The following is a 25,347-nucleotide window of genomic DNA, read 5'->3' as shown; positions in this document are numbered from 1 at the left end:
CCTCCCTCTTTTGCTTCTCCCATTCCTTTTTCCTTTCCATGTGTGAATGTGAAGTGAAAGGAGATGTGGTTGGGATTGATAAAGAAAAAGCTCCCTGGATTCACCCCCCACCCAACTGCAAACTCTAGCAAAAGTAATGGATGACTCAGCTCCTTAATGTCAAGTTTTGTGTCTACCAAAATATATTTATGGTTGAGCAACTTTAAAGATTTATACTATCCTGAGAAGCAAACTTTTATAATGGTAAATTTTATAACAAAGCCTTTTTTCAGTTGTATCCGTTGTATATATGGGTATGCATATGAAAGATAATTCTGCCTGCAGTTACTTAGTGTGAGTATATGGCCACCACATAGAGTGTCCTCTAGAGTTTTCACTGCTTATTAATTCTACTTATTTGTTTATTTTCCAATTAGCAGAGCTGCTTTTCTTGATGAATAACCAGACACAGTGACAATATTTAGCTTTCAAACTTTCACTAATCTGGAAGCTATGTATAAGCAAAAGAAAACGTGCCTTATTCAACTGTGTCATTTCTTACCTTTTTTTAAATTGAAGTATAGTTGATTTACAATATTGTGTTAGTTTCAGGTGTACAGCAAAGTATATAATTTTTTTCACTTCTTTTCCATTATAGATTATTACAGGATATTGAATATAGTTCCCTGTGCTGTTTTAGAAATCCTCAAAACAGTTTTTCTATGCATATTATAAAATAACCAAATGATTCATGAATATGTTGCTGGTAAAACAGAACTGTGTATCAAGTTATGAGCAAGTGAGATATAAAGAATGATATCTTAGTAATGATCTTGTTGATTATCAATATAACTCCTATTCTGAGGGCATCAGTACTAATACCAACTTGGCAACTAAATCTGATGACAGTTTTTCCTTCCTTTATTTCATTTAATTGCTGATTACATAGGACTTGAAATGCCATGATTTGGAATGTCCAAATAATCAATAAAGTTTCCTTTGCTGTGCAAAAGCTTATGAGTTTAATTAGATCCCTTTTGTTTATTTTTGCTCTCACTTCCATTGCCCATGTAGACTGCTCTAGGAGAACGTTGCTAAGGTTTATGTCACAGAATGTTTTTCCTATGTTTTCTTCTAGGAGATTTATTGTGTCTCATTTTATATTTAAGTCTTTAAGCCATTTTGAGTTTATTTTTGTGTATGGAGTGAGGGAGTGTTCTAGCTTCATTGATTTACATGCTGCTATCCAGTTTTCCCAGCACCACTTGCTGAAGAGATTGTCTTTTCTCCGTTGTATATTTTTGCCTCCTTTGTCAAAGATTAATTGGCCATAGGTCTGTGGATTTATTTCTGGGTTCTCTATTCTGTTCCATTGATCCATATGTCTGTTTTTATGCCGATAACATGCTGTTTTGATTACTGTAGCTCTGTAAAATTGTCTGAAGTCTGGGAAGGTTATTCCTCCACCTTTGTTCTTTGTCTTCAATATTGCTTTGGTAATTCATGGTCTTTTGTGATTCCATATAAATCTTAGGATCGTTTTGCACAACAAAGGAAACCATAAGCAAAACAAAATGACAACCTATGGAATGTGAGAAAATATTTGTAAATGATGCTACTGACAAAGGCTTAATTTCCAGAATATACAAACAGCTCAGACAACTTAATAACAACAAAAAAAAACCCAATCCAAAAATGGGCAGAAAACCTAAACAAGCATTTCTCCAAGGAAGACATAAAAATAGTCAATAGGCACATGAAAAAACGTTCAATATCACTAATTATCAGAGAAATGCAAATCAAAACTACAATGAGGTATCACCTCCCACCAGTCAGAATGGCCATCATTCAAAAGTCCAAGAATGATAAATGCTAGAGAAGGTGTGGAGAAAAGGGAACCCTCCTACACTGTTGGTGGGAATGTAGGTTGGTGCAGCCATTATGGAAAATAGTATGGAGATTTCTCAAAAAACTGAAAATACACTTACCATATGATCCAGCAAGCCCATTCCTGAGCATATATCCAGAGGGAACTCTTAAGTTTAAAAGATACATGCACCCCAATGTTCATAGCAGCATTATACACAATAGCCAGGACATGGAAGCAACCTAAATGTCCATCGACAGATGACTGGATAAAGAAGATGTGGTACATTTATACAATGGAATACTACTTGGCCATAAAAAAGAATAAAATAATGCCATTTGCAGCAACATGGATGGATATAGAGATTGTCATTCTAAGCGAAGTAAGCCAGAAAGAGAAAGAAAAATACCATATGATATCACTCATATGTGGTATCTAAAAAAAAAGGGGGGACACTATGAACTCATCTACAAAACAGAAACAGACTCATAGACTTAGTAAACAATCTTATGATTACCAGGGAAACAGGGTAGGAGGGGATAAATTTGGAAGTTTGAGATTTACAAATGTTAGCCACTATATATAAAAATAGATTTTAAAAAAGGATTTTTTATATTGCACAGGGAACTATGTTCAATATCTTGTAATAACCTTTAATAGAAAAAATGAAAATGAATATATGTATGTATATGCATGACTGGGATATTGTGCCGTACACCAGAGAAAGACATATCATAATTGTACTTCAATTAAAAATAAGTTTCTTCTATCCTTTATCTAGGAACTACTCTTTTATATTAAAAATTTGAATTGAATTTATAATGGACTTTGAATTAAACTCTGGTAATGTTTCCTTGGATATCTTTAATTCACAATGTACTCATATGTGAGTTCTGGATCTATAATGCTTTCCTCCTAATCATCCCCCATGCTCATACAGAGCACCTTTCCATGGGAAGGAATGGACTCAGAAAAGTTTTAGGGGAACTGATGACTCTTTTTGTTCTGCTTTCTGTGGTTAAATAAAATGTCCTTTACCAAGGGACTGAGGACTTCTACTAGTATTTATTCAAATAACCTTCATGGCATGGTTGTACAGAAAGAAAAGGCACAAACATTAGTGCCCTGTTTTTCTAAGGGGTAGAGGTGGGGGAATCTAAGACAGAGGATTACCTTATAGACAGCTATGCTATAAATTAGCCACTTCCCCTGCTCAGCACAGAGAGCTTTTTAGTACACTGATTTCTCTGAATTAATTTTTTCTTTTATTTTTTCTGTTATCATTTTTTAAATATTGAGATTTTTAAAAAGTTCATTGCTGTTTTATTGCTATTTAATATGACAGCCACGTATTGAATATTCATTCATATTAACAGTATGCTAACTTCTTTTCCCAGTTTTGTTGAGATATAATTGACATAGCACAGTATAAGTTTAAGGCGTACAACATGATAATTCAACTTACCTACATCATTAAATGATTACCACAAAAGGTTTAGTGAAAATCCCTCATCGCATATAGAAACAACATTAAAAAACTAGAAAAAAAGTTTTTCCTTGTGATGAGAGCTTGTAGGATTTACTCTCTTAACAATTTCCATTTATAATGCACAGCAGTGTTAATTATCTTTATCATGTTGTGCATTATATCCCTAGTATGTATTTATCTCAGTTTGAACTCTTTGACCACCTTCAGCCAGTCTCCCCTCCCCCCACCCTCTGCTTCTGGTAGCCACAAATTTGATCTTTTTTTGTATGAGTTTGTTGGTTTATTTGTTTCTGAAGTATAATTGACCTGCCACACTATATTAATTCCTGGTGTAAAACATAGTGATACAATATTTCTATACATTTTAAAAATGATAACCATGATAATTACAGTTATAATCTGTCATCATACAAAGATATTACATAATTATTGACTATATTCCCCACACTTTCATTTCATACCTGTGACAATTTATTTTGTAACTGATAGCTTCTACCAATTATAGATTTTTGGTTTGTGGCTTCCATGAGGTTTGTATACAGCAATCTATATATATGTGATTATTTACAGTTGCTGGTATCTTAATTCCAAATGCATTTTAACAACCCTGCATTTTCACTCTCCTCTCTCCTCATGATTACTGTTCCTGACATCATATTTTACATCTATTTGTTTTTTGTATCCCTTAAATGCTTACTGTGGATATAGATGATTTTACTACTTTTGCCTTTTAATTTTCCTACTAGCTTTGTATGTGGTTGATCTACTACCTTTACTGTATATTTGCCTTTACCAATGAGCTTTTTTCTTTTATAATATTCATGTTTCTAGTTGTGGCCTTTTTTTTCACTTGGAGAAGTCCCTTTAAAACTTCTTGTAAAGCTGGTTTAGTGGTATGAACTCTTTTAGCTTTTGCTTGTCTGTAAAACCTTTGTTCCTTCCTTCAAATCTGAATGAAAGCCTTGGTGAGTAGAGTATTCTTAGCTTTTTTATTTTTTCTTTTCATCGTCATAAACATATTGTACCACTGCCTTTTGAGCTGCAGAGTTTCTGCTTAAAAGTAAGCTAATAGTTTCATGGGAGCTCCCTTGTATTTAACTTGCTAATTTTACCTTGCTGCTTTTGACATTCTTTCTTTAGCTTTAATTTTTCCCATATTAATTACAATGTGTCTTGGTGTGTTCCTCTTTGTTTTGATCCTGTTTGAAACTCTGTGCTTTTGGGTGTGGATGCTTGTTTCCTTTCCCAGGTTGGGGGATTTTTTCAGCTTTTGTGTCTTCAGATATGTTCTCTGCCTCTTTCTCTTTCTTCTCTCACTGGGACCCCTATAATGTGAATGTTAGTATGTTTGATGCTGTCCCAGAGGTCTTTCAAACTGTCTGCATTCTTTGTAATTTTTTTTCTCTTCAGCTTCAATTATTTCCATTACTTTGTTTTCTAGTTTGCTGATCTGTTTCTCTGTATCATCTGATCTACTGTTGATTCCTTCAATTGTATTTATTTTTTCACTGATTGTATCCTTCAGCTCTGTTTGTGTCTTCTTTATGTCTTCTAATGCTTTGTTAAAAACTAACTTCTCCACTTATGTCCACTTCATTTGTTCTTCTGAGTTATCTTTTCCCTTCATTTGGAAAATCTTTCTCTGTCATTTCATTTTGTCTAATTCAGTTTTTATTTCTATGTATTTAGTAGGTTGGCTCTGTTTCCCAGTTTTGGAGTAGTAGCCTTATGTTAGAAATGTTCTATGGGTCCCAGCAGTGCACTCACTTGTGGTCACCCAAGCTATATGTTCTACAGGCACTCTCTGTGTGGGCTGCATTGGTCTTTCTTTTGTGGCAGGCTGACTACTCTGGATGTGCTAGTAGGTGTGACTGGCCCTCTGGTCCATTTGGTGGCCAGATCCTATCTTGTGCTGTGGCTTCTGGCCACTGGTGGGCAGGGCTGGGTTACAAGGTGATTGGCTTTGGATTTCTAGGGGATCCCAGGGTTAGTGCTGTCCCACTGGCAGTTGAAGCTAGATACTAAGGTGGCTGACTGTGGGTCTGGGGATCTCATAGCCAGTGTAGGCCTGCTGGTAGGCAGGGCTAATTCTTGACATTGACATGCCATGTCCACAGCTGGTGATGGCCCCCTGATGGATGTTGCTAGATCCTGACATGGCTGACTGAGGGGCACAAGGTGTCTGGAAATGGTGCTGGCTTGCTGGAGTTAGGGCCTGGACCTGGGGTGTCCTAGGGCTGGTGGTCATCCACTAATGGGTGAGGTTGAGTTCTGGGCCTAGTGCCAGCCCACTAATAAGGAGAGCTGGTTTTTGAGGTCTCCAGCTGTAGGGCCCTGTGGTTCCAGAATTGTTGTCAGCTCACTGGTGGGCAGAGCATTTACCCAAGGAGTTCTGGGGCTGGTGCTTGCCTGCTGGTGACTGTTGTGTTTCGATGCAGCTGGCTGCAGAGCTATGGTGGTCCAGGGGCTAGTGTGCACCCTTTGGTGGGTGGGGCTATGGCCCAAGGGGTTCTGGAGCTGATGTCAACCCATTTGTCAGTGAGGCCTGGTCCCGAGTGGGCCTTAGTACTGGGTTCTTGGTAGTGATTGCAGTGCCTAGAGGTCTTGGGGCTGTTGTTTGCCCACTGATAGGTGGTGCCAGGGCCAGCTAGTGTCAGGGCTAGTTCCAGCCAACTATTTGGCAGAGCCTTGTCCCAGGATCTCTGGATGGAGGGCTCTGGGGGTTTCCAGAGTTAGTATCAGCCCACATGTGGGCAGAGCCAGGGCTCAGGGGATCCCAGGGCTGGTACTACCCTGTGCTGTGTGAGTTTGAGTCCAGGGCTAGTGCCAGCCCACTGGTGAGCATAACCACGTCCTGGGCCCTTTAGTTGGCAGAGTCAGTTCTCTGGGTGGCTGGGAGCTCAAGAGTTCCTACAGCAGCCATCCTGCTGTTGGGTAGGTCCGTGTCCCTACCCAGCTATCTGTGTAGCCTGGAGTATATCAGAACTGGTGCCAATCAGCTAGTAGGCGAGGTGGGTCCTTGCATTAATAAGCTGGAGAGAGGAATCCAAAAATAGTGTTTACCAGTACCAATGTCCTTATGCTGGGATGAGCTCCCCAAAATGGCTACTGCCAGTGCCTATGCTCCAAGGTGAATTTAACTGTCTCCTACCTCTCCAGGAGGCTCTTAAAGATCAGCGAGTGTGTCTGACCTAGTCTCCTTTCAAATTACTGCTTCTGCCTTGGGTCTTGAGGGGTGTGAGATTTTCTGTATGACCTTTAAGAATACAGCCTTTTCCCCACAGCACGCTGGCTGTCTGGAAAGTAAGCCCTGATGGCCTTCAAAACCAAACATTCTTGGAGCTCATCTTCGTGGTGAAGGACCCCCCAGACTGTGGAGCCTGATGTGGGGCTCAGACCCCTTACTCCCTGGGAAAACTGCAACTGTAGTTATCCTTCTGTTTGTGGGTTGACTTCCCTGGGACCATGAGTCTTGACTATACTGTGTCTTCACTCCTCCTACCCATCTTCTTATGGTTCCTTCCTTGTATCTCCAGCAGTAGAAAATCTTTTCTGCTAGTCTTCAAGTTGCTCTCATGGATAATTGCTCTGTAAATAGTTGCAATTTTGGTGTGCCCATGGAGAAGGTGAGCTCAGAGTCTTCCTATTTTGCCATCTTGGCCTCTCCCCCTACAGTATCAGAATACTGAATTTTGATTGTAAAAGGAATACATGATTATTCTAGAAAATAGTGGAAAATACTATGGAAAAAATTAGAAATAATTCTACACTTCAGTGATATCCTTTCTTAAAATGGGAGCAGGAGAATATTTATGCCAGTGTTTTCTCTTTGCATATATAATGGTGTTTATGTGTATGTACATGTGTGTGCACTCATATACACATGCCTTCTTACAAAATTGGAAATGTACTATATTTGTAAAACTTATATAGGTTTATATCATGTATTTGAACATTATTTTATCTCTTTTTTCTTATTACAATGAGCAATACATGTTTACTTTGGAAAACATTTAAATATAAACAAGCAAATGGAAAAAATAAGAATTATCAAAGGAAGTAAAAATTAGACAAAATGAAGAATAATAAAAGTTGCTTGTAATTCCATTCAGAAATAATAATGGTAATGTTTTGGTATAAATAGTGTCAGTCTTCATTTTTTCTCCATGAACTTGCACACTATTTTTTCTTTTACAAAATCAAGCTTACAGTATATACCTACATAGTAGATTTTGTCATCTTCATTTTTTCACTTTCCAATAGATCATTAATATTTTCTTTATCATCAGTTACTCTTCTACTTCATTTTTAGTGGCTTTATAGTATTTATTGTAAGGATAAGTCTTACATGATTTATCCAAGCCTCCACTGTTAAGCACATAGGTTGCTTCAGTTTTTGTTTTCAATTATAAACAGCACATGGGTTTCAATTATAAACTCATCCTTATGTGCAAACCCAATTACACTTATTTCCTCTGAATACATTGTTAGAAGTAGAATTGCTCAACAAGGCATATATGAAGTGAATTTGCCATTTGTGTCTTTTTACAATAGAGAAATTATTTAAGTGATTTTGAAAAGAACATTCTCAATAAAGTTTTAAGGAATGAAAAATGAAATCCTAGCCTTCTTTGTTTCTATAGAGGAGTCTGGTGAAGTTGTTCCAAATGAGGCAAGGGCTCATAAGGAGGAGGACCACCATGCAGTATCCGCAGATAATGTGGTATGTACACTTTGAAATTCTTTCCTCATTACATGATGGATTCCAAGGATATGTTTCCAGTTGGTGACAATATTAGCGTTGTCAGAATAAAGTCTTGCTCCACTTCACAAACCAAAACAGATCTGTTACCAATAAAATTACATATTCTGAGGGTTTAATAAATGAAATTTAAAGTGATGTCATTTGTACCTCACTTTTTTTTTATTTAGGAGCCTTGCAAATATAAAAATCTAATGCCTACTACATATGTGACATTTTATACATAAAAAGTTATTTTGCTTCAACACATTTAGCAAAGAGCAGATTTCTTCTCATTTGACAGATGGCAGAATTAAAACAGAGTTTAGGCTGAGATCATGGAGGAAGGCTTTCTTAGTTCTAGGACTTGTATCCAAGGATTCCTGACTCTTGAATTCTCTGTGTTCAGACCATATCTATCTATGTTTGGAAGGTTTTCTCCTTTTTAGTTAAGTTGAACTCTGCTAATCATCTTAAAAATTGCAGTAATGGAGGAAAGGCAGTATTAAGAAACTGAATAGCAAGCAGAGACAGCCAAGGTGTGGATTAAACTAGGTTTTGTGAAAAGTAAACACTATTGGTATATAGAGATGTTCTGTAAGCAGCTGTTTTAACAGTTTCTGTTTATATTCTGACTCCACCAAGTAATACAGAAATCAAAGTGATATTAATCAAAAGTGAGACATAAAGGCAAATGTCATTGTGCTTTTGTTTTTACTTTTGAATCAGTGTTTTGTGCTTGATTGAAACCTTTAAAAATGGTCCCTATAATGGATTTTTCTGTTACAAAATGTCTGTAACTTCAAGATTTACCCTGGCTTCCATTATAAATATTATTTATCTGACACTATAATCCTGCCACATCTTCTTAATAAAAGTTGAGTACATAAAATACAGTTTTGTTCTTTTTTTGTTAGACATCAACAATATATAACACTGTTTTCCACACATAGCATGTAGTTTAGGATTGCATTTTACTGATCTCAGTGCTGATGTAAGTTAATGTTTGACCCTTCTAACACTAAATTCAATGGGCATATAGGAAAACAAGCTTCTATTTTGAAGCAGAGTTGTGTTTTCATTAGCTAGCTGGTAGTACTTATTTTTCATGGTTATTAATTGTGCTAATATTCTTAAATTGCAAGCAATAATCTCCTCTGCTCTAGATTTGAATTATACTATACAAATTATATATGATTATTTACAAATTGGAACCTCTTTTCCCCTAAAGGCATGCTCATTTTTAGCTTGAATTTCTCAGCATTGGATCTCCCCTGTGGCAGACATTTGAAGATAGTGAATGAAGTCATGGCATGGGATGACTCACAGTCACTTAGGCACCTAATTTTTCAAGAACAATTGATTTTCAGAGACAAAACTCCAAACTTTGAAAGGTTGATCTCCTCTGTCTGTAACTTTTGAGTGCCCCAAATTATTCATGAATGACAAATCACAAAGACACGTAAGACCTATTTATATGCACAGATCTATACTATGGCCCTTGGGGCTATCCTCCCTGGCTCTTTTTTCCCAGAACCAATCCAAATAAAAAATCTAAAAAACAACATCAAAAAACATATTAAATCTGAGTTATGGTGAGAGCCGACATGATTAAGCCCCAAGTTTATAGTGATTATAGTAGAAAACAAAACATTAGATTCATCTCCAGGCAGCGGTAGAAAGCAATTTCATTGCAGCTGTCCTCCTGACTCAGAAGCCTGCAGGTCACAAACCCTGTTATGGTATCGTATCCTCATAGGCAATATATCAAATTCTATCATTCCAAGTTTGTTTGTGACTTTTAATCACCATATATATTGCTGGGTAGGAAACCTGATTTAAATTCTGCCTACGACATGTTTCTATTAATGTGATTGTTCTTAAAAGACTGCCTAGTGACTAACTCTAGCTTAGCTTTTCACTTTTTAAAATTTTCTTTTGGGTTGGCAGGGTTTAAATGTTTAAAAGTGTTTTTTCTTAACTGTGTTTTTCATATGCAAAAGAAAAATTTAGAGCTGATTTTGTCTTGTGGTTTTGGTTTTACTTAGGGAAAAAAAAAGATTCTATGATTAGAGAACTTGCCTTGCCTCCATGGTTGGAGCTTATTGGTCATTATTGCTGTCAGTGCTAAGCTGTTTTGTTTATTCCTTTGACAGGTATTTAACTAGTACCTACTGTGTGCAAGATACTGTACAATCTATGCTGTACCTTAATTCTAAAGCCAAGGGCAGTATAGTGTGTCTCTTGTTCTCGCTCGCTCTCTCTCCTCTTTCTCACTCTCTCTCTCCACTTTCTCATTGTCCAGTAAAGGAAACAAATCACCTTGCTTTGTCACCATTACGTTATAAATGTCTGCTTTTAATTGTCTAGCTAATGGAGTGCAGTAAATAAGTGAATTTTTTTTAAGAATTGTATTTGACTTTGCAATGCATGCCATAGGTTGACATTTTACATTAGAAGTTGCAAAGAGATACACGGAGACTTAAGAAAGAAAGCCCTTCCAACCAATTAAGTTTATCATTAAATAGACCATTCTTACAGGAAGCAAGTTCCCTGTTCCTGGAGGGCACTATTTAAGCAGAGTTAAGTAAATGCTTGTTTTTTCAGGGATATTGTGAAAATTTTTTTTTCCTATTTTAAATAGTATTACAGTAATTTTCTATTTACTGAGCAGTCATCAATTAAAGATAGAGGGAGGTATTCCTCACCTTTAAATGATGGGTCTCAACCCCTTCCCCCTCAGATATGTAATGATGGATTGGAGCAAGGTGGTGGGGATCAGCAGTGGGTTGAGGAGGCTGGCATATGTGCAGCTTTATTGCCAGTGAATTTCATGCACTTTAAAGTCTTGTGGCTTGTGACTTCTTATCTAAATAAAGTGGTAGAATCCAAAAAAAAAAAAAAATAGGTGGTGGTGGCTTAGACACATACTGAGTGTAATGCTGAGGAACCAATTAGTTAAGAGCTTATTATGGATAATCTATATTAGATAACCCCGTCACTAAAACTGAACATTGAATGTATATATGCTTTATACATTATTGAGTGTAATGATGATGATCAGATATATATTTATGAAAACTTCTCTACTTGTGTTACAGAAAATAGAAATTGTTGATGATGAAGAAAGTGACATGATAAGTAATTCTGAAGCAGAGCAAGTGAACTCTTTCTTGGATTATAAGGTAAAAGTAATTTCAGATTCTGAATTTTTTAAAAGAAGGTATTAAAGGGGGTAGACTTTTACAATACCTATGTACTGGTTTATTTCACTCTTTTTTTGATAAGTTAAGCACCCTGGGGCTTTCCATTGACTCTCTCAGTCACGTGGATATCAATCAGGGTGACACACATTTTAATTGATGTTGGCTGGTTTAGTGGTTATGATTTTAAGTAGAGTTTCCTGAGCAGGAGTTAACTATTGATAGTGTATGGCAAGATAAGCCATAGTGATGGTTAATGTGAAATAAATGATAATGCTTTTTTAATAGCCAATGTTCATTTTTAAATGATGATAAAGAGGTATTTTTTTCTAGTGTCCCTTGCTGATTTTATCTTGAATTTCAATTTCTAAAGACCTTTGTTCATTATAATAATATACCTGTTTTAGAAGTTTAAAAACAATCCCCAAAGTAAATACTGAATGAATATGAATGGAGATGACCTTTTCTTAATGTCACTTGTTACTAAACTGAAAGGCTTACTTTGACAGTGTGCCATACATAATTTTGTTTTTATTAAATTGACAGAAGCCATCAGTCTATATGTCAATATGTTTTCTGGATAGAGGTGTAATTGTTGTCCCTTTGTTAATCAGTATCCTATCTTAGTAGGTAACTTTGGGGCCTTCTGGAATTTTGTCCACACAGTCATTCCTTTCATACACAAAAGTTTTTGGAATATCATAAGTGTTCAGAGACTAGTAAGGTGTTAACAGAAAAGACATTTAATCAGAAAAGACAACAGCTGTCATTTTCTCAAAAATCTTTTCAGTTTTACTATAATTGAAAGTTCTGTCAGTCAACAGATTCTGTTTTCCAAATGTTCATAACATGTCAGACTTTAAAATATTGAGCATTGTAAACACAGAAGGAAATTAGCTTTTGAAATGCTTTTGTTAAGTGGTCAAAGAGCACAATATAATCCGGCATTAAAACTGTATTTTCAGCTAATAAAATCATAAAGTTGTTGGTCTGAAGTACAAGAGATCATTCTAATCTCTCCTACATGGTCATATAATATTTCTAAATGCCCAGTTCAGGATTAAAATGGCTCTGCACGCCGCCACTTGGCACAGGCTATGGAAACTACAGACGAGATGACTGGATTGCACAGCTGTTAAGTGTGCTCCACTTAGTACTCTCAAACAGGTCAGATAGGGCTGGGCCCAGGACTCAGAGGATTCTTTCCAGGACCTTTCCCCTCTAGGGTGCCAGCTCAGTTTGAGAAGGTTTGAAACTGAAGACCAGAGCAGGCTGGAATGTTCAGTTCAGAAATGTTAATTAACATTTTCATTGAGCTCTAATGGACATTTAACAATCTGGTGTTCTCCATTGTGGTAAATGCTGTGGGAACAAGGGGTCCTTCACTACCCTATGAGGGATATCTTTTATGACACATCACCATCCTACATAAACTTTTCTTTAACTTTCAAAAATTAGCACCTATAGAGAAAACCTATCATTTTATAATCATTATTTAAAATATTCCAGTTCACTTCATCTGTGAATTTGTTACCTTAATTCTAAAGTAAAAGTAAGCAAAATCTCATATAGCAGTTCTCATTGCTGATTTCAGCATGTTCATTGAAAAAGAGCCTTACCAGTTTGGAAATTTAATCTTCCTTCAAAGAACATTGTTGTATTCTATTTGCGTACACATGCTAGTGTTCCTTGAATTGGGATCAAAATCACTTTGTTGGTTCCTCGAGTGTATTCACCACAAGCTTCTTGAAAGCAGATACTTTTTCATGTACATGTTACCTGGTCTAGTGCCTAGGATATAGGTGTCCAGTAACTAGTTCCTAAGTAAGTGAAAAAATAATTAATTTATCCTTGGAAATACTTTTAATATTATTATGCTTATTTACATAAAATGAATTAAGATCTGAAGCTGGCTCATTATGACCTTTTTCCCCCACACTAAATTAGGCAGTCTCTCATTCTTGGGATTCATTGTAGCAAAATGAAAGGTTTTCTATGTACATTTGATTATTACTACTATGCAACTATCAATATTCAGTTTGGTCATAGTGCAGTTTCTGATTAAGATATTTGCTAGAAATCCAGACTGCTAGGAGTTCTAACTAACCCCAAATGCTTATGAGAGAAGTTGGTGAGCTCAGTTCCTGAGGCATGAGTAGCTCTATGGTAAAATAACACCTCAAGTTTGGCAGCCATTAATAGCCTGCTCAGAGATCAAAGCCTCCGTCCACAAGAAGCCTTGAGTGCTTCCTGCAGTCACCTTGGAAAAGAATTGACAAAGCTTAGTGGTAATTTACAGAAGATTTTAACAAGAAAAATGAGCTAGGTCTTGTTTTGTGAAATTCAGTGACTGATGTTATCTTACTAGTTCCTCTCACAAAGGCTCCATTTGCTCAGGAAAATCTCAAAAGAACATAAATTACTGCCTGTAATCTAGGAAGTGTTTAATAGGCTTGCAGAAAGCAGCTCCAAGAAGAAAATGTCTGCAATATTAAATTATCTTAAAGCTGTTTATGTTTCTCAAACATTGCATGAATACTGAGGAGGAGGACTATTTGCATGCGAAATTAGAGATCTGCATACCAAAAGATGCTTCATGACTTTTGTAAATGTGAATTAATATTTTTAAAATATTTTCTAATGGACTGTGAGTGCAGATCAAAAGGACTGTGCATTCAAATGAGACAGTATGGTAATGATGATAGATATCTCGTGTATTCAAAAACACTTCCTGGTCAGCACTTTACTAACACTGTCGCTGTTACAATGAATACTAAAAAAAACCCAAAAGTTTAGAATTAGTTAAATGTATTATGGCAGGATCATGTGGACTTTTATTATAATGCTTACTTGTAACTTAGACTGCTGTTAAGAGTGCCTTTAGATAAGGAATTTAGCTTGAATCATCATTTGCAGATCATTCACTTGCTATTAAATGGTCTGAAAAGGAAGCAGTTTTATTAGGTAAAATAAGTTCTAAACTGAGCTGATAAACTAATTGATGCAGTAAACATAGTCATAGATTGAGTGTGATTAATACAACTGTGTCCTCTCAGTTGAAACAAGAATGCCCACAGAATTGACTAATTTTAATGTCGTTTGCGCAGCTTTTTAAACTAATACTGTAAAGGTCTTGCTGTGCTCTTTGAGACAAGTTCGCCAGCTGCAGAAAATACTCATAGCTTATTTTTGGCATAGCTTATTTTAGCAATTATTATTTTAAAGCTGGCTAATAATTTTTAATCAGGTTTTATGTTATATAATTTACATACAATAAAATTCATATAGTTAGGGTTTTGACAAGTGGAGACAGTTGTGTAACCATGACCACAGTTTGTTTATTCATCTGCTGGTGAACACGTGTTGTTTCTAGTTTGGGGCTATTATGAATAAAGCTGCTATGAATATTCATGTATGTCTTTTTGTAGGCATGTGTTTTCATTTCCCATGGGTAAATACTTAAGAGTAGAATTGCCTGCCGAGTCAGATGGTAAGAAAGAGTATGTTTAATTTTACAAGAAACTGCCAAAACATTTTCCAAAGTGACTGTACTGCTTTACATTCCCACCAGCAATGGATGAGACTTCTAATTGCTCTGCATTCTCATCAGTACTTGCTGTTGTCAGTCTCTTTAACATTAGCCATTGTAGTATGTTGGTGGTAGTATCTCATTGTGATTTTAACTTGCATTCCCTTAATCACAAAAAAAAATTAAGCATTTTTCACATATTTATTGATCATTCACATATCTTTTTTGATGAAGTGTATGTTCAAATATTTTGCCTGCTTTTTATTCTCTCGCTGGTCCTATGTTTGTGCTGTAAGTGCTCTTTATCAGATATGTGATTTATAACTTTTTTCTCCTAATATGTAGCTATTATTTTTATTTTCTCAGCAGTGTCTTTGGAAAAGCAAAGATTGTGAGTTTTTTTTCCCTTTTTGTTTCATTGAAGTATAGTCAGTTTACAATGTTGTGTCAATTTCTGGTGTACAGCATAATGTTTCAGTCATACATATACATACATATATTCCTTTTCATTTTCTTTTTCATTATAGGTTACTACACAATACGGAATGCAGTTCCCCGTGCTAAACAGTATTGTGGGTTTTTTTTTTAATGAAGTCTTTTTTTTAAGTTTCATGTTTCTTGTGTCCTATTGAGAAATCTTTGCCTAACCCAAGGACAAAGATTTTTTTTCCTCTGTTTTCCACTAGAAGTTTTATAGTTTTAGGTTTCACATTTAAGTCTATGACCATTTCTTATTAAACTTTGTATCTGATGTGAAGTAGGGGTTGATAATCTTTTTTGGGGGGTATCAACCACTGTTTTTTTAAAAGATTATCCTTTCTTTGTCCATTGAATTACCTTTAAACTTTCATCAAAACTCAACTGAAAAAAAATACATATATATTCTGGACTCCCTGTTCTGTTCCATTGATCTATATGTCTACCCTTTTGCCAACACCACACTTCCTTGACTGCTTTAGCTTAAACGGTAAATCTGTTCAGAGCAATTTTGTGGCCATTACTTATTTGTGCCTTATGACCCTGAAACTAGACTTGCCAAAGATTACTAGCATTACATCCATTCTACTGTTGAGTAAATAGAGTTACAGGTTAATTGACCTGCACAAGTTTGCACAATTATCAGTAGACCTGGCACTAAAATCTTCCCCAAACCTAGTCTATTATTATTTTTCTACACAACTAGCAAATGTAGTGAAGAGAAACTAGGTTTTAAATCAGTGGTACACAGTGGTACATTTGGAGATATTTTCTGAATAACAGACACCTAAAGGTGGGAGTGCTCAGCAAACTACTTAAGACAATCTTAGTAAAAATTTCAGTCCCTCCTTGGTACAAAATAATAACCTTTCTAGTTCTTAGTATTTGACTTTGTTAATGGTACATTCAGCATTACTGCATCTGCTATGTTCTTTATTTGGAGTTAATTGGCCTCTGTCTATTCTTAATCCTAATCCAAATGCTAATTAGGTTTAATATAGGAGGAGTCTTTCCAAGAAGGGAACTGTTTCTTGATTTTTCTCTTACTGGAATTTATTTGATTGGATTTTTGACCTTGCAGATTGTGTTCTGTTGATTTGCTTAAAAAGGAGCCTTTGTGTAATAGGATAATTTCCTTCTGTGCTTTATATTCCTTCATGCTAAAATTTTATCCTCTTTATTGTCCTTCTCATTTGACTGCTTTTAAAAATGTATTGTGCCTCAAACATGTATAGTCCTAGGTTTGCATAGAGTAATTGTATTGTTTGATGTTTTGTCCTTCAGAATGAAGAAGTCAGATTCATTGAAAACGAGCTAGAGATTCAAAAGCAAAAATACTTTAAACTTCAGACATTTGTTAGAAGCTTGATACTAGCTATAAAAGCTGATGATAAGGAGCAACAGCAGGTAGGTGACAGAAGAGAGAAGTAAGCTGTAATGTATCATATTGGAAAATGACATGTCACACTTAGGTTCTTCATATTTTTTTCATTTTTATATTTCATTCCTGCTTGGCATCAAGGAAAGATTTGTTACTTCATGACTTTTTTTAGCACAGTTTTCCTGAGAATAGATATTCAGATTTGTGTGTTTTAGTGGAAAATCAAAATAACTGATTAACATACTTTGTTTATTCCAAGCCAGCATTAAATAGGGAAAACATTTAAAATATTTTTACATAATTATTGATTATATTCCCCATCTTACATATTTCATTTCATTTCATTTCATTAATTTTGAAGAAATTCTCAAAATGTTTGTAGAGATGAGGCTACACTAACTGGAGAGGCACATATTTGGGACATATTGTGAATGAAAAAAGTGAGACATTTGCTTCTCTTGTAGATTTCAGTTACCTTCCAGTCCCTACTAGAGTTCACAAATGTTTGAATACCTTCTATTTCATATGTTGCTCATCACTAGAAAAAATGTGAAACTACTTTGTGAAATTCTTTGTGAACACAGTGCATCATTTTACTTTTCCTAGTTTAACTATAGTATTTGATTCCTCTACCTCAAAGATGAAATGTAATGTCTTGTATTTGTCTCTGTAGATTTTTGTTTACAAACTCCTCCCAAATTACATTTTCTGTCTCACTTTTTTCAGTTGAAATTTCTGTATTAATTTATTCCTCTTACTAAAAAGGAATATAGGATTATATTAAATATTTCATTCAATACTAAATGATACCAAATTTACCTCTGAGTTGTACACTACCGTGTTGATTCCTTGTCGGAGAAATTCAATGTGAGTAGTATCTCACACAGGTGACCATTAATTAGGAAACAATCTCAGAGGTTTTTCTGCAGCTAGAGTACACACATTTATCCCTTATATCCAAGTAAGACTGCACATATGTAGTAGTCTTCTCCCAGTCATCTCCTGGGAAACAGATTAGAGTCTTAGCATCCCACAATTATCCCTTTTGTTTTTAAGAAAAAAGCCTTTATATGTTTCACCAAAGTACTGAACCACAAAATTTAAACTATAAAAGAATTAATTCATGAGGCGTAAACCAGCATGTCCATTGTGTCCAGTTTCATGAATTTTGCTCCCCTTGGGCTATACACACACAGACATCCCAAGACAGTAGTTTTCAGTTACCTTTGACAGTTTTATTTAAACATATTGTTATATTATGTATGTTATGCATATTCCATGTCATATTGAAAATCTGTTTGTTTTTTAGGAAACTAAATATAGATTTTAAATGATACGATGGTATTTTTGAACATGGTCCCAAAGGAACTGTACATTTTAAATAAATGTAAGAAAAAAAAGCAGAATTAGGTCCAAGCATAAGATTAAGTTGGAATGTGGTCCTGATCCCAAAAGTTGTAGCATGATTTGGAATTCAGCTATATGCTCACTTATTAGCAGTTGTCTGTGTCTCTTGATATCTAGAAATAGCACACAGACTGAATTTTATTTTCTAACTCTAACCTCATCCATCACTTGATTCTCCAAAACTACTAACAAATAACAAAAGTATCTATTGCACATTTCACTTTTCTCCTTCTCTTATACTTTTCCTTTGCTAAAAGGCTGAAGAACTAAGATATGGGCAAAATGTTGGTTGAAAAAAAAAAGAGTTATACAAAAATTGCACTGAAAATCATAGCCTATATAATCAGCACCCAAATAGAAACTACTGATTTTCATAGCTGAGATTGGGTATAATGGATCTCGAAATATGGTCTGAAAATATAGAAGACACCAATAGTAATCCACAAAAGTTATCCAGGTGATCTCTCAAATACTGATCTTTATGCTATGAAATACTTAGAAGTTTACTGCTGAAAGGAATTGGTGTTTACTCTACCTAATAAAAAAGAACCATTGTGTCATTGGTTTCTCATTAAAAAAAATCCTGTGTTTTTTTATTAATCTTGACTTAGGCAAATTGAGTAATATGAGTTGCCCACAGAATATTTTGCCCCAATGAAGCAGTCTAGGATTTTAAAATATATGATACTGACTGAAGTATTAGATTATCCAAATGTGTTTTTTTAAAATCAGTAGTCTCTTTAAAATAAAAATAAATGTTGCCAGCACTGTACTAAGTCATTAGTTATGGTCTTTCTTCCCACTGATAATTCACTACGTGATTCTAGTCAGCTCAATTGACTTTCTTAGATTTGAATTTCTCCACTTTGCAAGTAGTATAAGAATGATTAACATTATGGAACTTGTCATTCACAACCTAGGAACTAGAATAAATATTATGGAGAACGATGATATATTTGGGAAATGCTTTAATCTCTTGGGAAGAGGGGCACTAGGTCTGACTCTGATTGATAAAGAACCTGAATGAAGAGAGTTAATTGTGTTTACTTTGGTATCTATGAAAAAGTCAGTTCTAGCAACTGACATAATCCAAAGATTTGTTCAGTGTGCCAATGTTGCAATCCAGAAAGATGTTGAAAAGAATTTTGACATAGGCCTCATGCATTAGTAGTCCCTTATACTATCTCAGATATTAAAGTTCTCCTATTTCATACTACACTCATTTTAGTCAGCCAACTACATTAAATGCAATGACAGGGAAATAAATAGTAGTGCTTCTTTGATTTGAAGGTTCCCTCAATAGAATTTAGAATGCCATTAAGACTGCACATCCATTTGACTTTCCAATATTCTATGTTAATTGAAAGACTTAGCCCTCTTTAATGTGGCTTGCTCACAATTGTAAAGAGAACTAAATCCAGTGATATATTTTTCATAAACTATGATCAACCAATATCAGCAAAGGCTTTGTTTCACCTGGGCTGCGTTAGTTGTAAACAACTATTCTGGAAGAAAATGGCTTTGTGTCCTATTACTGCAACCTGGAAACCTTAGAAACCTTAGAAAGCACGTAGTACCTTTAGGTGACTTCTTTGTAAATACTACTCTCAATTTCATCAAGAAGCTCATGAACTATTTAATACTATAAAATAGAAAACAAATTTTCTTTCAGATAAGAGTTAGTCTTTCCTTATGCAGCCTGGCAGAAAGGTCTAATCTTTCCTTTCTGCTGTAAGACAAAAAGTATAGGATTTATAGCTGTCATTTCTTTTAATAAAGAGAATAAGAGAATACTATCTTATTCCAACATTGGACTTCATATGTTCTCCAAAACGCCCTGTCTTTCTGTTCCTTATTTGTGTAGTGGCAAGCTTGCATTTGTTCCTTTTCCTTTGGTCCTTGTTTACTACTGCACCCAAAGCCCACACTACAAGTAATGTTGTCTAAAAATTGCCAAGGTATGCTATATTATTTTTAGTATTGGGAACGGCAAATCAGTCACTTAGTTTGCAATTTCTGATGGTCAAGTGGGCATCAGCACTACCAAGCACATAAAACTTGATTATTTATTTCTCCAGGATGAATGAATGCATGTTTTGCAACTCCAGATGTAACAATTAAACCATGGCAAAGCTTAGTTCATGGCTCTTGGCTTATTATTTCAGCAGAGAAATGAGCAGCCCTCTAGGTACATAGTTACACAGCTAGTTTCACTTGTTCAGCAGTGCCCCAGTGAATGCTTGGCCATCTGTAGATATGGGCATAGCTTTAAAAAAGGAAAAAAAAAATCACTTGGACTTTTCAAGTTGTTAAAGTTTAGTCTGAAGTAGAATAGCTGAACTTTTTCCTGAATTGCTAAGTTCTTTCTCCCACTGAAGTATAAAATAGTCTTTTGTGAAATGCGTTTTTCTCTGTAGGACAGCATAACTGGACACGAATATTTTATTAAGGAATATAATTCTAAAGCCCTTTAGCAATGATCAGCGAACACTCAAAACTAGTATGAAAATCACTTAACTCACACTTCAGAGCGTTTGGTTCAGAATAGTTGCTCATTTCTCTCCTCATTTCCCTTTTGTCCAGGGTTCCACTCTACATAAACCACACTCTCAAGATCGAGTATTTTGTTACTTCCTTAATAGTGAGTGAAGAATTTTTCTCTTAGATGAGATACTGTATTTAGTCCTGAAAGAGAAATGCTCTTTTCTTTAAATCTGTAAGAATAAATCAACATGAAAGGACTACAACTATAAAATTGGAAAAAATATGTCCACATAATAATTCAAAAAAATTGATTTTTCTGACTCAGGCACTGCTGTCAGATTTACCTCCTGAATTAGAAGAGATGGATTTCAATCATGCCTCGCCGGAGCCTGATGATACCTCATTCAGTGTGTCTTCTTTATCAGAGAAAAATGCCTCAGACAGTTTGTGATGGGGTGGGGGGATATATGATACAGCCTTTTGGCTACCTAACAGGTATGCATTTCATACTTGCATTCTGTTACCCTGAAATTCTTCAGTTGGTAAAACATTGTTGAAACAAACATTCTGTGGAGGATAAACAAGATATAATGGCTATGGTGCAAAAAAAATATATGTAAAATTGAAAAGCATTGTTTGAGAGTTTTTCCCAAACTGATGGAACTCTGGGGGGAAAATGTATTTAATTTTGAGCAGTTTAGTTATGAAATGCATAATGTCTAATTTCTGAAAGTTTTTTTTAAACTTTATAGATGAATCTTAGTTTTAGTAATAGTTTTAACCAGAGACACAAAAACAAAGGTATTTCAACATGGCTCATTAAGTTACTGAAGCTTGATCAGTCTTGTTTTTGTAGCCATTACATCTTCTTTCTTCCTCTCTCCTTTCCTGTCATCCACATACACTTTTACTCAGGAAAGTGGACTGAAAATTGAAAACAAAAATTTAAAAATGTTTTAGACTGAGTGAGTCCTGGGATTTATTTTTAAACCCCTATGAGAATCTGACTTAAGTTAATGATTGAAGATTGAAGTAATTACTAGTATACAATTGTAAATTATTGGTATTCTTCCATTATCTAACCCAAATATTTGGGGGGAGGAGAGAAAGCATTATGGAAAAGTGATTCACCACCGTGAAGTCAAATGAATTATTAAGTGTATAGAAACAAAATGTTGTAAAAGATTAGTCTTAATGGGAACTCTTCATTGCTGCAAATGACAAATATTGAAAAGATTTGCATTCTACTAGTAAATTTGTGTAACTGAGTTAGATGAAATGTTGCACAAATACTACAAGTGTATCACCATCTTCATAATATTTTTTCAGTTCTTCCATTTTATGAAACAGGAAGTCAAGGTAAGCCACTGAGCTTGGTTTTTTTTTTTTTTTTTATCTAGTCACTCAGCTTTGCCACAAAATTTACCTCATTTCCATGTGAGGCTTTGTACCGAGTCATCAGCCAAGGATAATATCCAAAAAGAATTGTACTACTTTGGTTGTAAATCACAGTCCTCTGAATTTCCTGGATACTATTCTATGAGCACACTCTTAAAATGGGCATGCTACCCAGTTGTTCTATTAGTAGGTACCAGATGGCACCACACTGTAGACAATTTTTTGCAGACCTCCCTTCCGGGGTACCAGATGGTATAACCAAGACCCATAGAAGGGAAAATGCCAGTTTCTCCCTGAGCACACAGTATCACATATTTGTGAGTTGGCAGTGTGGAACTGGATTGCATGGTTAAATTAATATCTATACCTAAAAGATTAATGAAGCAGCTAGATGGCTCTTTTGGTCATCGGATTTCTATGTCAGATATTTTTGTAATTTGTAAGTAAAACCAGTTTTGATCTTGGAATTCACAAATACAAATTTATGAATGCAGAAAGGCAGTCATGAATGTCTTTGACCTTGAAATGTCTCCTCCCCCACACACAAATAGGTAAGGTTCAATGATAATCCTTTGCTTTGTCAGCCATTTGTTTGATTTAATATTGCTGCCATGTGACTACTATGGTTCTTTGTTAGCAGAAATATTTCAGTGGTTAGGTGTGCCACCTTTTAGCTGAGAACCATATGGTTCTTTGTAAACAATGTTTAGTACTCCGTGTTGACAAGTCAAATTCCATTCAGAGAAAAGAGGGCTGAGTAACAGAAGCTCAAATTTTAAGACTAAATTTATCAGTCACACTAATTCCCCTATGAGATAAAGAGTCCTTACATCATACAGCACATATAGAAACCATTTCTGAAGGTAGCATGAACAAATTTCAGGCCTTCAAGTCTCTCTTAAGGTTTCCTTACTAGTCATTGAGTTTATCTTTAAACTCTGATTTCTCCTGCTTCAACTTAAGTCCCTTCTTATTTGGTTCTTGTTACAAAGTAAAGATAGGTGATTCTCTCCTACATCTTTTGACTCCATAGATTATATTTGTCACAGTTCAGCAATTAGTCACTAAATCAAAAAATATTCACTGAACTTCTGCTATGGGGACATTGGATTTGTGCTCCTCAGCAAGCCATAAACTTCAAAACAAATTCTTTTCACTTTTTCAGGGATATAAATAAAAATTATTTAAGTAGAAATTTTAATAGATTTAAGGATTTTGCTAAGTACGATTCCTAGAACGATTTCTAGTCTACAATTTTAAGAGAAAGCATTGATTATTCCCTTGTCCCTGTTTAAAGTTCCATTAAAATAGAAACTGAATAAATCATAACAGTACACTTAGAATCCTTTTGTCTTGGCATTTGTGTTTCAGCACCAGAATTATTTCTTTTTACTACCATTGGAATTAAAACATTTCTAAAATGAAATGTCATTGTTCTATAGCAGGAACCAAAGGAAATATACATATCCAGAGAAAATCATAATTGGCAGAATGAAATTATGCACTGTAGATTTTGAAAAAGGTGTCAAGGTAAAGTATTAAAAATCTGTTATGAAGAAAATGTATTTTTACATGTATAGATTGGAATTGGTTTTGAGACATTTTAGAGCAGGAAAAATATTAATTTATAGACTGCTTTTGTGAGCCTCTTCATGACTGGGAGGAGAAAAACAATTAGTATTTCTTTCTTTAGGGTTTTGACACAATAATAAAACAGAACATACTATCTAAACCCATACTATCTCTCACAAAGGCAGATGCCACCGTGAAAAAAAAAACTGTTGTTTTCCTTCCTTTTAACTACTCTTTGATGTCTGCTTTCTGCTTAAGATAGCCAAACAGCTTCTAAAGAGGAAATGTGTATCTAAGACCACTTACCTTCCAAAATGTATATAAAAAAAACCTTAAAGTACTTTTCTCATTTCAGCCAAGCTAAAATTAGTCTCAAGAAAATGAGAACTGCAGTTACCCTGGAGAATAGGAAAACTAACACCTGCAAGGAAAACGTTAAAAGAAAATTGGCCTGTTCATGGAACTTAGGGATGTTTTGTTGTAAGGTCAGTTATCAACAGCAGGACATTTTTACTACCACTGCAATCATGTGATAGAAATGTTTCTTATTGTTGGAAAAGAAAAGACCACAGCTCAATCACATCCTGTACTCTGTATACTACCAAGACCTCGAAAGATGTCCAAGAGGTAATTTCTCCAAGGACAGTAACATCTCTTTTAAGGCACTTTCACAGTCAGCAATCTGTAAGTTTGTAAGAGAAAGCATGTGGTATTTTTAAAAGCATTCTAGGCTCTAAGATTGACTTTGTTGCCCTTTGTGGGGGGTCGAGGAGGGTCCATTCAGCCCATTTCCAAGGAATAATTTCTTCATTTTAGCCTGATAGCTTATGATCATTTTAAAGAGGGATTCTGAAAACTTTAACTCCTGTCCTTCTTCCATATTGCAGTGATGGTATATCAGGAATATTGCCTATTTTAATAACTATATTAAATTTTTATTTGGATCTTAAAATGCCAAATTCTGAGAGATCAGTCTTTTAAGGGCATTATCAGTACCATACTTTCTAATGATGAATATATGGATTTATCTTTGAAGTTGGTGTTATCCTTGGCAGACAGCACTGTATCATGCTCTTCACCAAGCTATGCCCTCTGATGTTATAAAGGAGGAGCCTACTAACTTGTGAGCCTACAGTCAACATACCATTGCCCAAAACAAACTTTTGTTAAGAACAGATTTGCTAAGGGAGAAAAGAGAATAAAGTGATATTTTCATGGAAATATATTATGGTTGTTCCATTAAAGTGTATACTGAGTATATATTGCTCCACATTGAAATTTTATTTTGCATTAACTTGTTATGTAATTCCTTTTAGCAATCTTGCATCCCATTTTACTGGTACTACCTCTGAAACATACTATCACGTTAAAACCACATCAGACTGTAATGTGAACTTTTGTAGGGTTTTTATTTAAGCTTTTATAGAGGCAATAAATGATTTCCAACTAACAGACATCTATTTCTTTCTTTTAATGTTTATTTTTCAAGTCTTTGTTTTGCAAGCATTGTTCCCCCTTTAAAGATAATTTTTTTCCTCTCCAAAATAAGGTTCTGATAAAAAGACAAAAAATGCAGAGAATAAGGTATTTGGTGTTATGGGAGGTAGGACATGGAATGCTCAAGTAATTTGGTTGATTTCCAAGCTGACACATATATCATCCTTAATTGACTTTGCATATAAATGAATTACTCCAACACCAGTGATATAGAGTGAATATTCTATAATATGCAATATATTTGTCCATAATTGTATATTCCAATGGTAAAAACCAGCAAGTAAATCTCCACAGTATAAACAAAGAATACTATTTTTACAACA

General features: G+C 35.0%; 1 protein-coding gene across 2 annotated transcripts in view; it reads left to right on the top strand.

Annotated features, from left to right (window-relative positions):
* The window catches only part of HDX (highly divergent homeobox), a 122,647-nt gene extending 97,679 nt beyond the window's left edge, over window positions 1-24,968 (top strand). The window contains exons 7-10 of one of the 2 annotated variants that reach the window (XM_032475103.1): window positions 7,979-8,058; window positions 11,178-11,261; window positions 16,570-16,692; window positions 20,883-24,968. In XM_032475103.1, coding sequence (XP_032330994.1) covers window positions 7,979-8,058; window positions 11,178-11,261; window positions 16,570-16,692; window positions 20,883-21,008 — 413 coding nt within the window. In that variant the 3' untranslated portion in view covers window positions 21,009-24,968. Of the gene's footprint in view, window positions 1-7,978; window positions 8,059-11,177; window positions 11,262-16,569; window positions 16,693-20,882 lie in introns of those variants that run through there. The other variant, XR_004317971.1, reaches the window with a different exon arrangement.
* Window positions 24,969-25,347: the final 379 nt, after the last annotated feature.

The sequence above is a fragment of the Camelus ferus genome, chromosome X (genome assembly GCF_009834535.1).
Source record: "Camelus ferus isolate YT-003-E chromosome X, BCGSAC_Cfer_1.0, whole genome shotgun sequence".
Classification (NCBI taxonomy): Eukaryota; Metazoa; Chordata; class Mammalia; order Artiodactyla; family Camelidae; genus Camelus; species Camelus ferus.
Note: the sequence above shows the minus strand (reverse complement) of the source record. Positions and strands in the feature narration are given on the sequence as shown.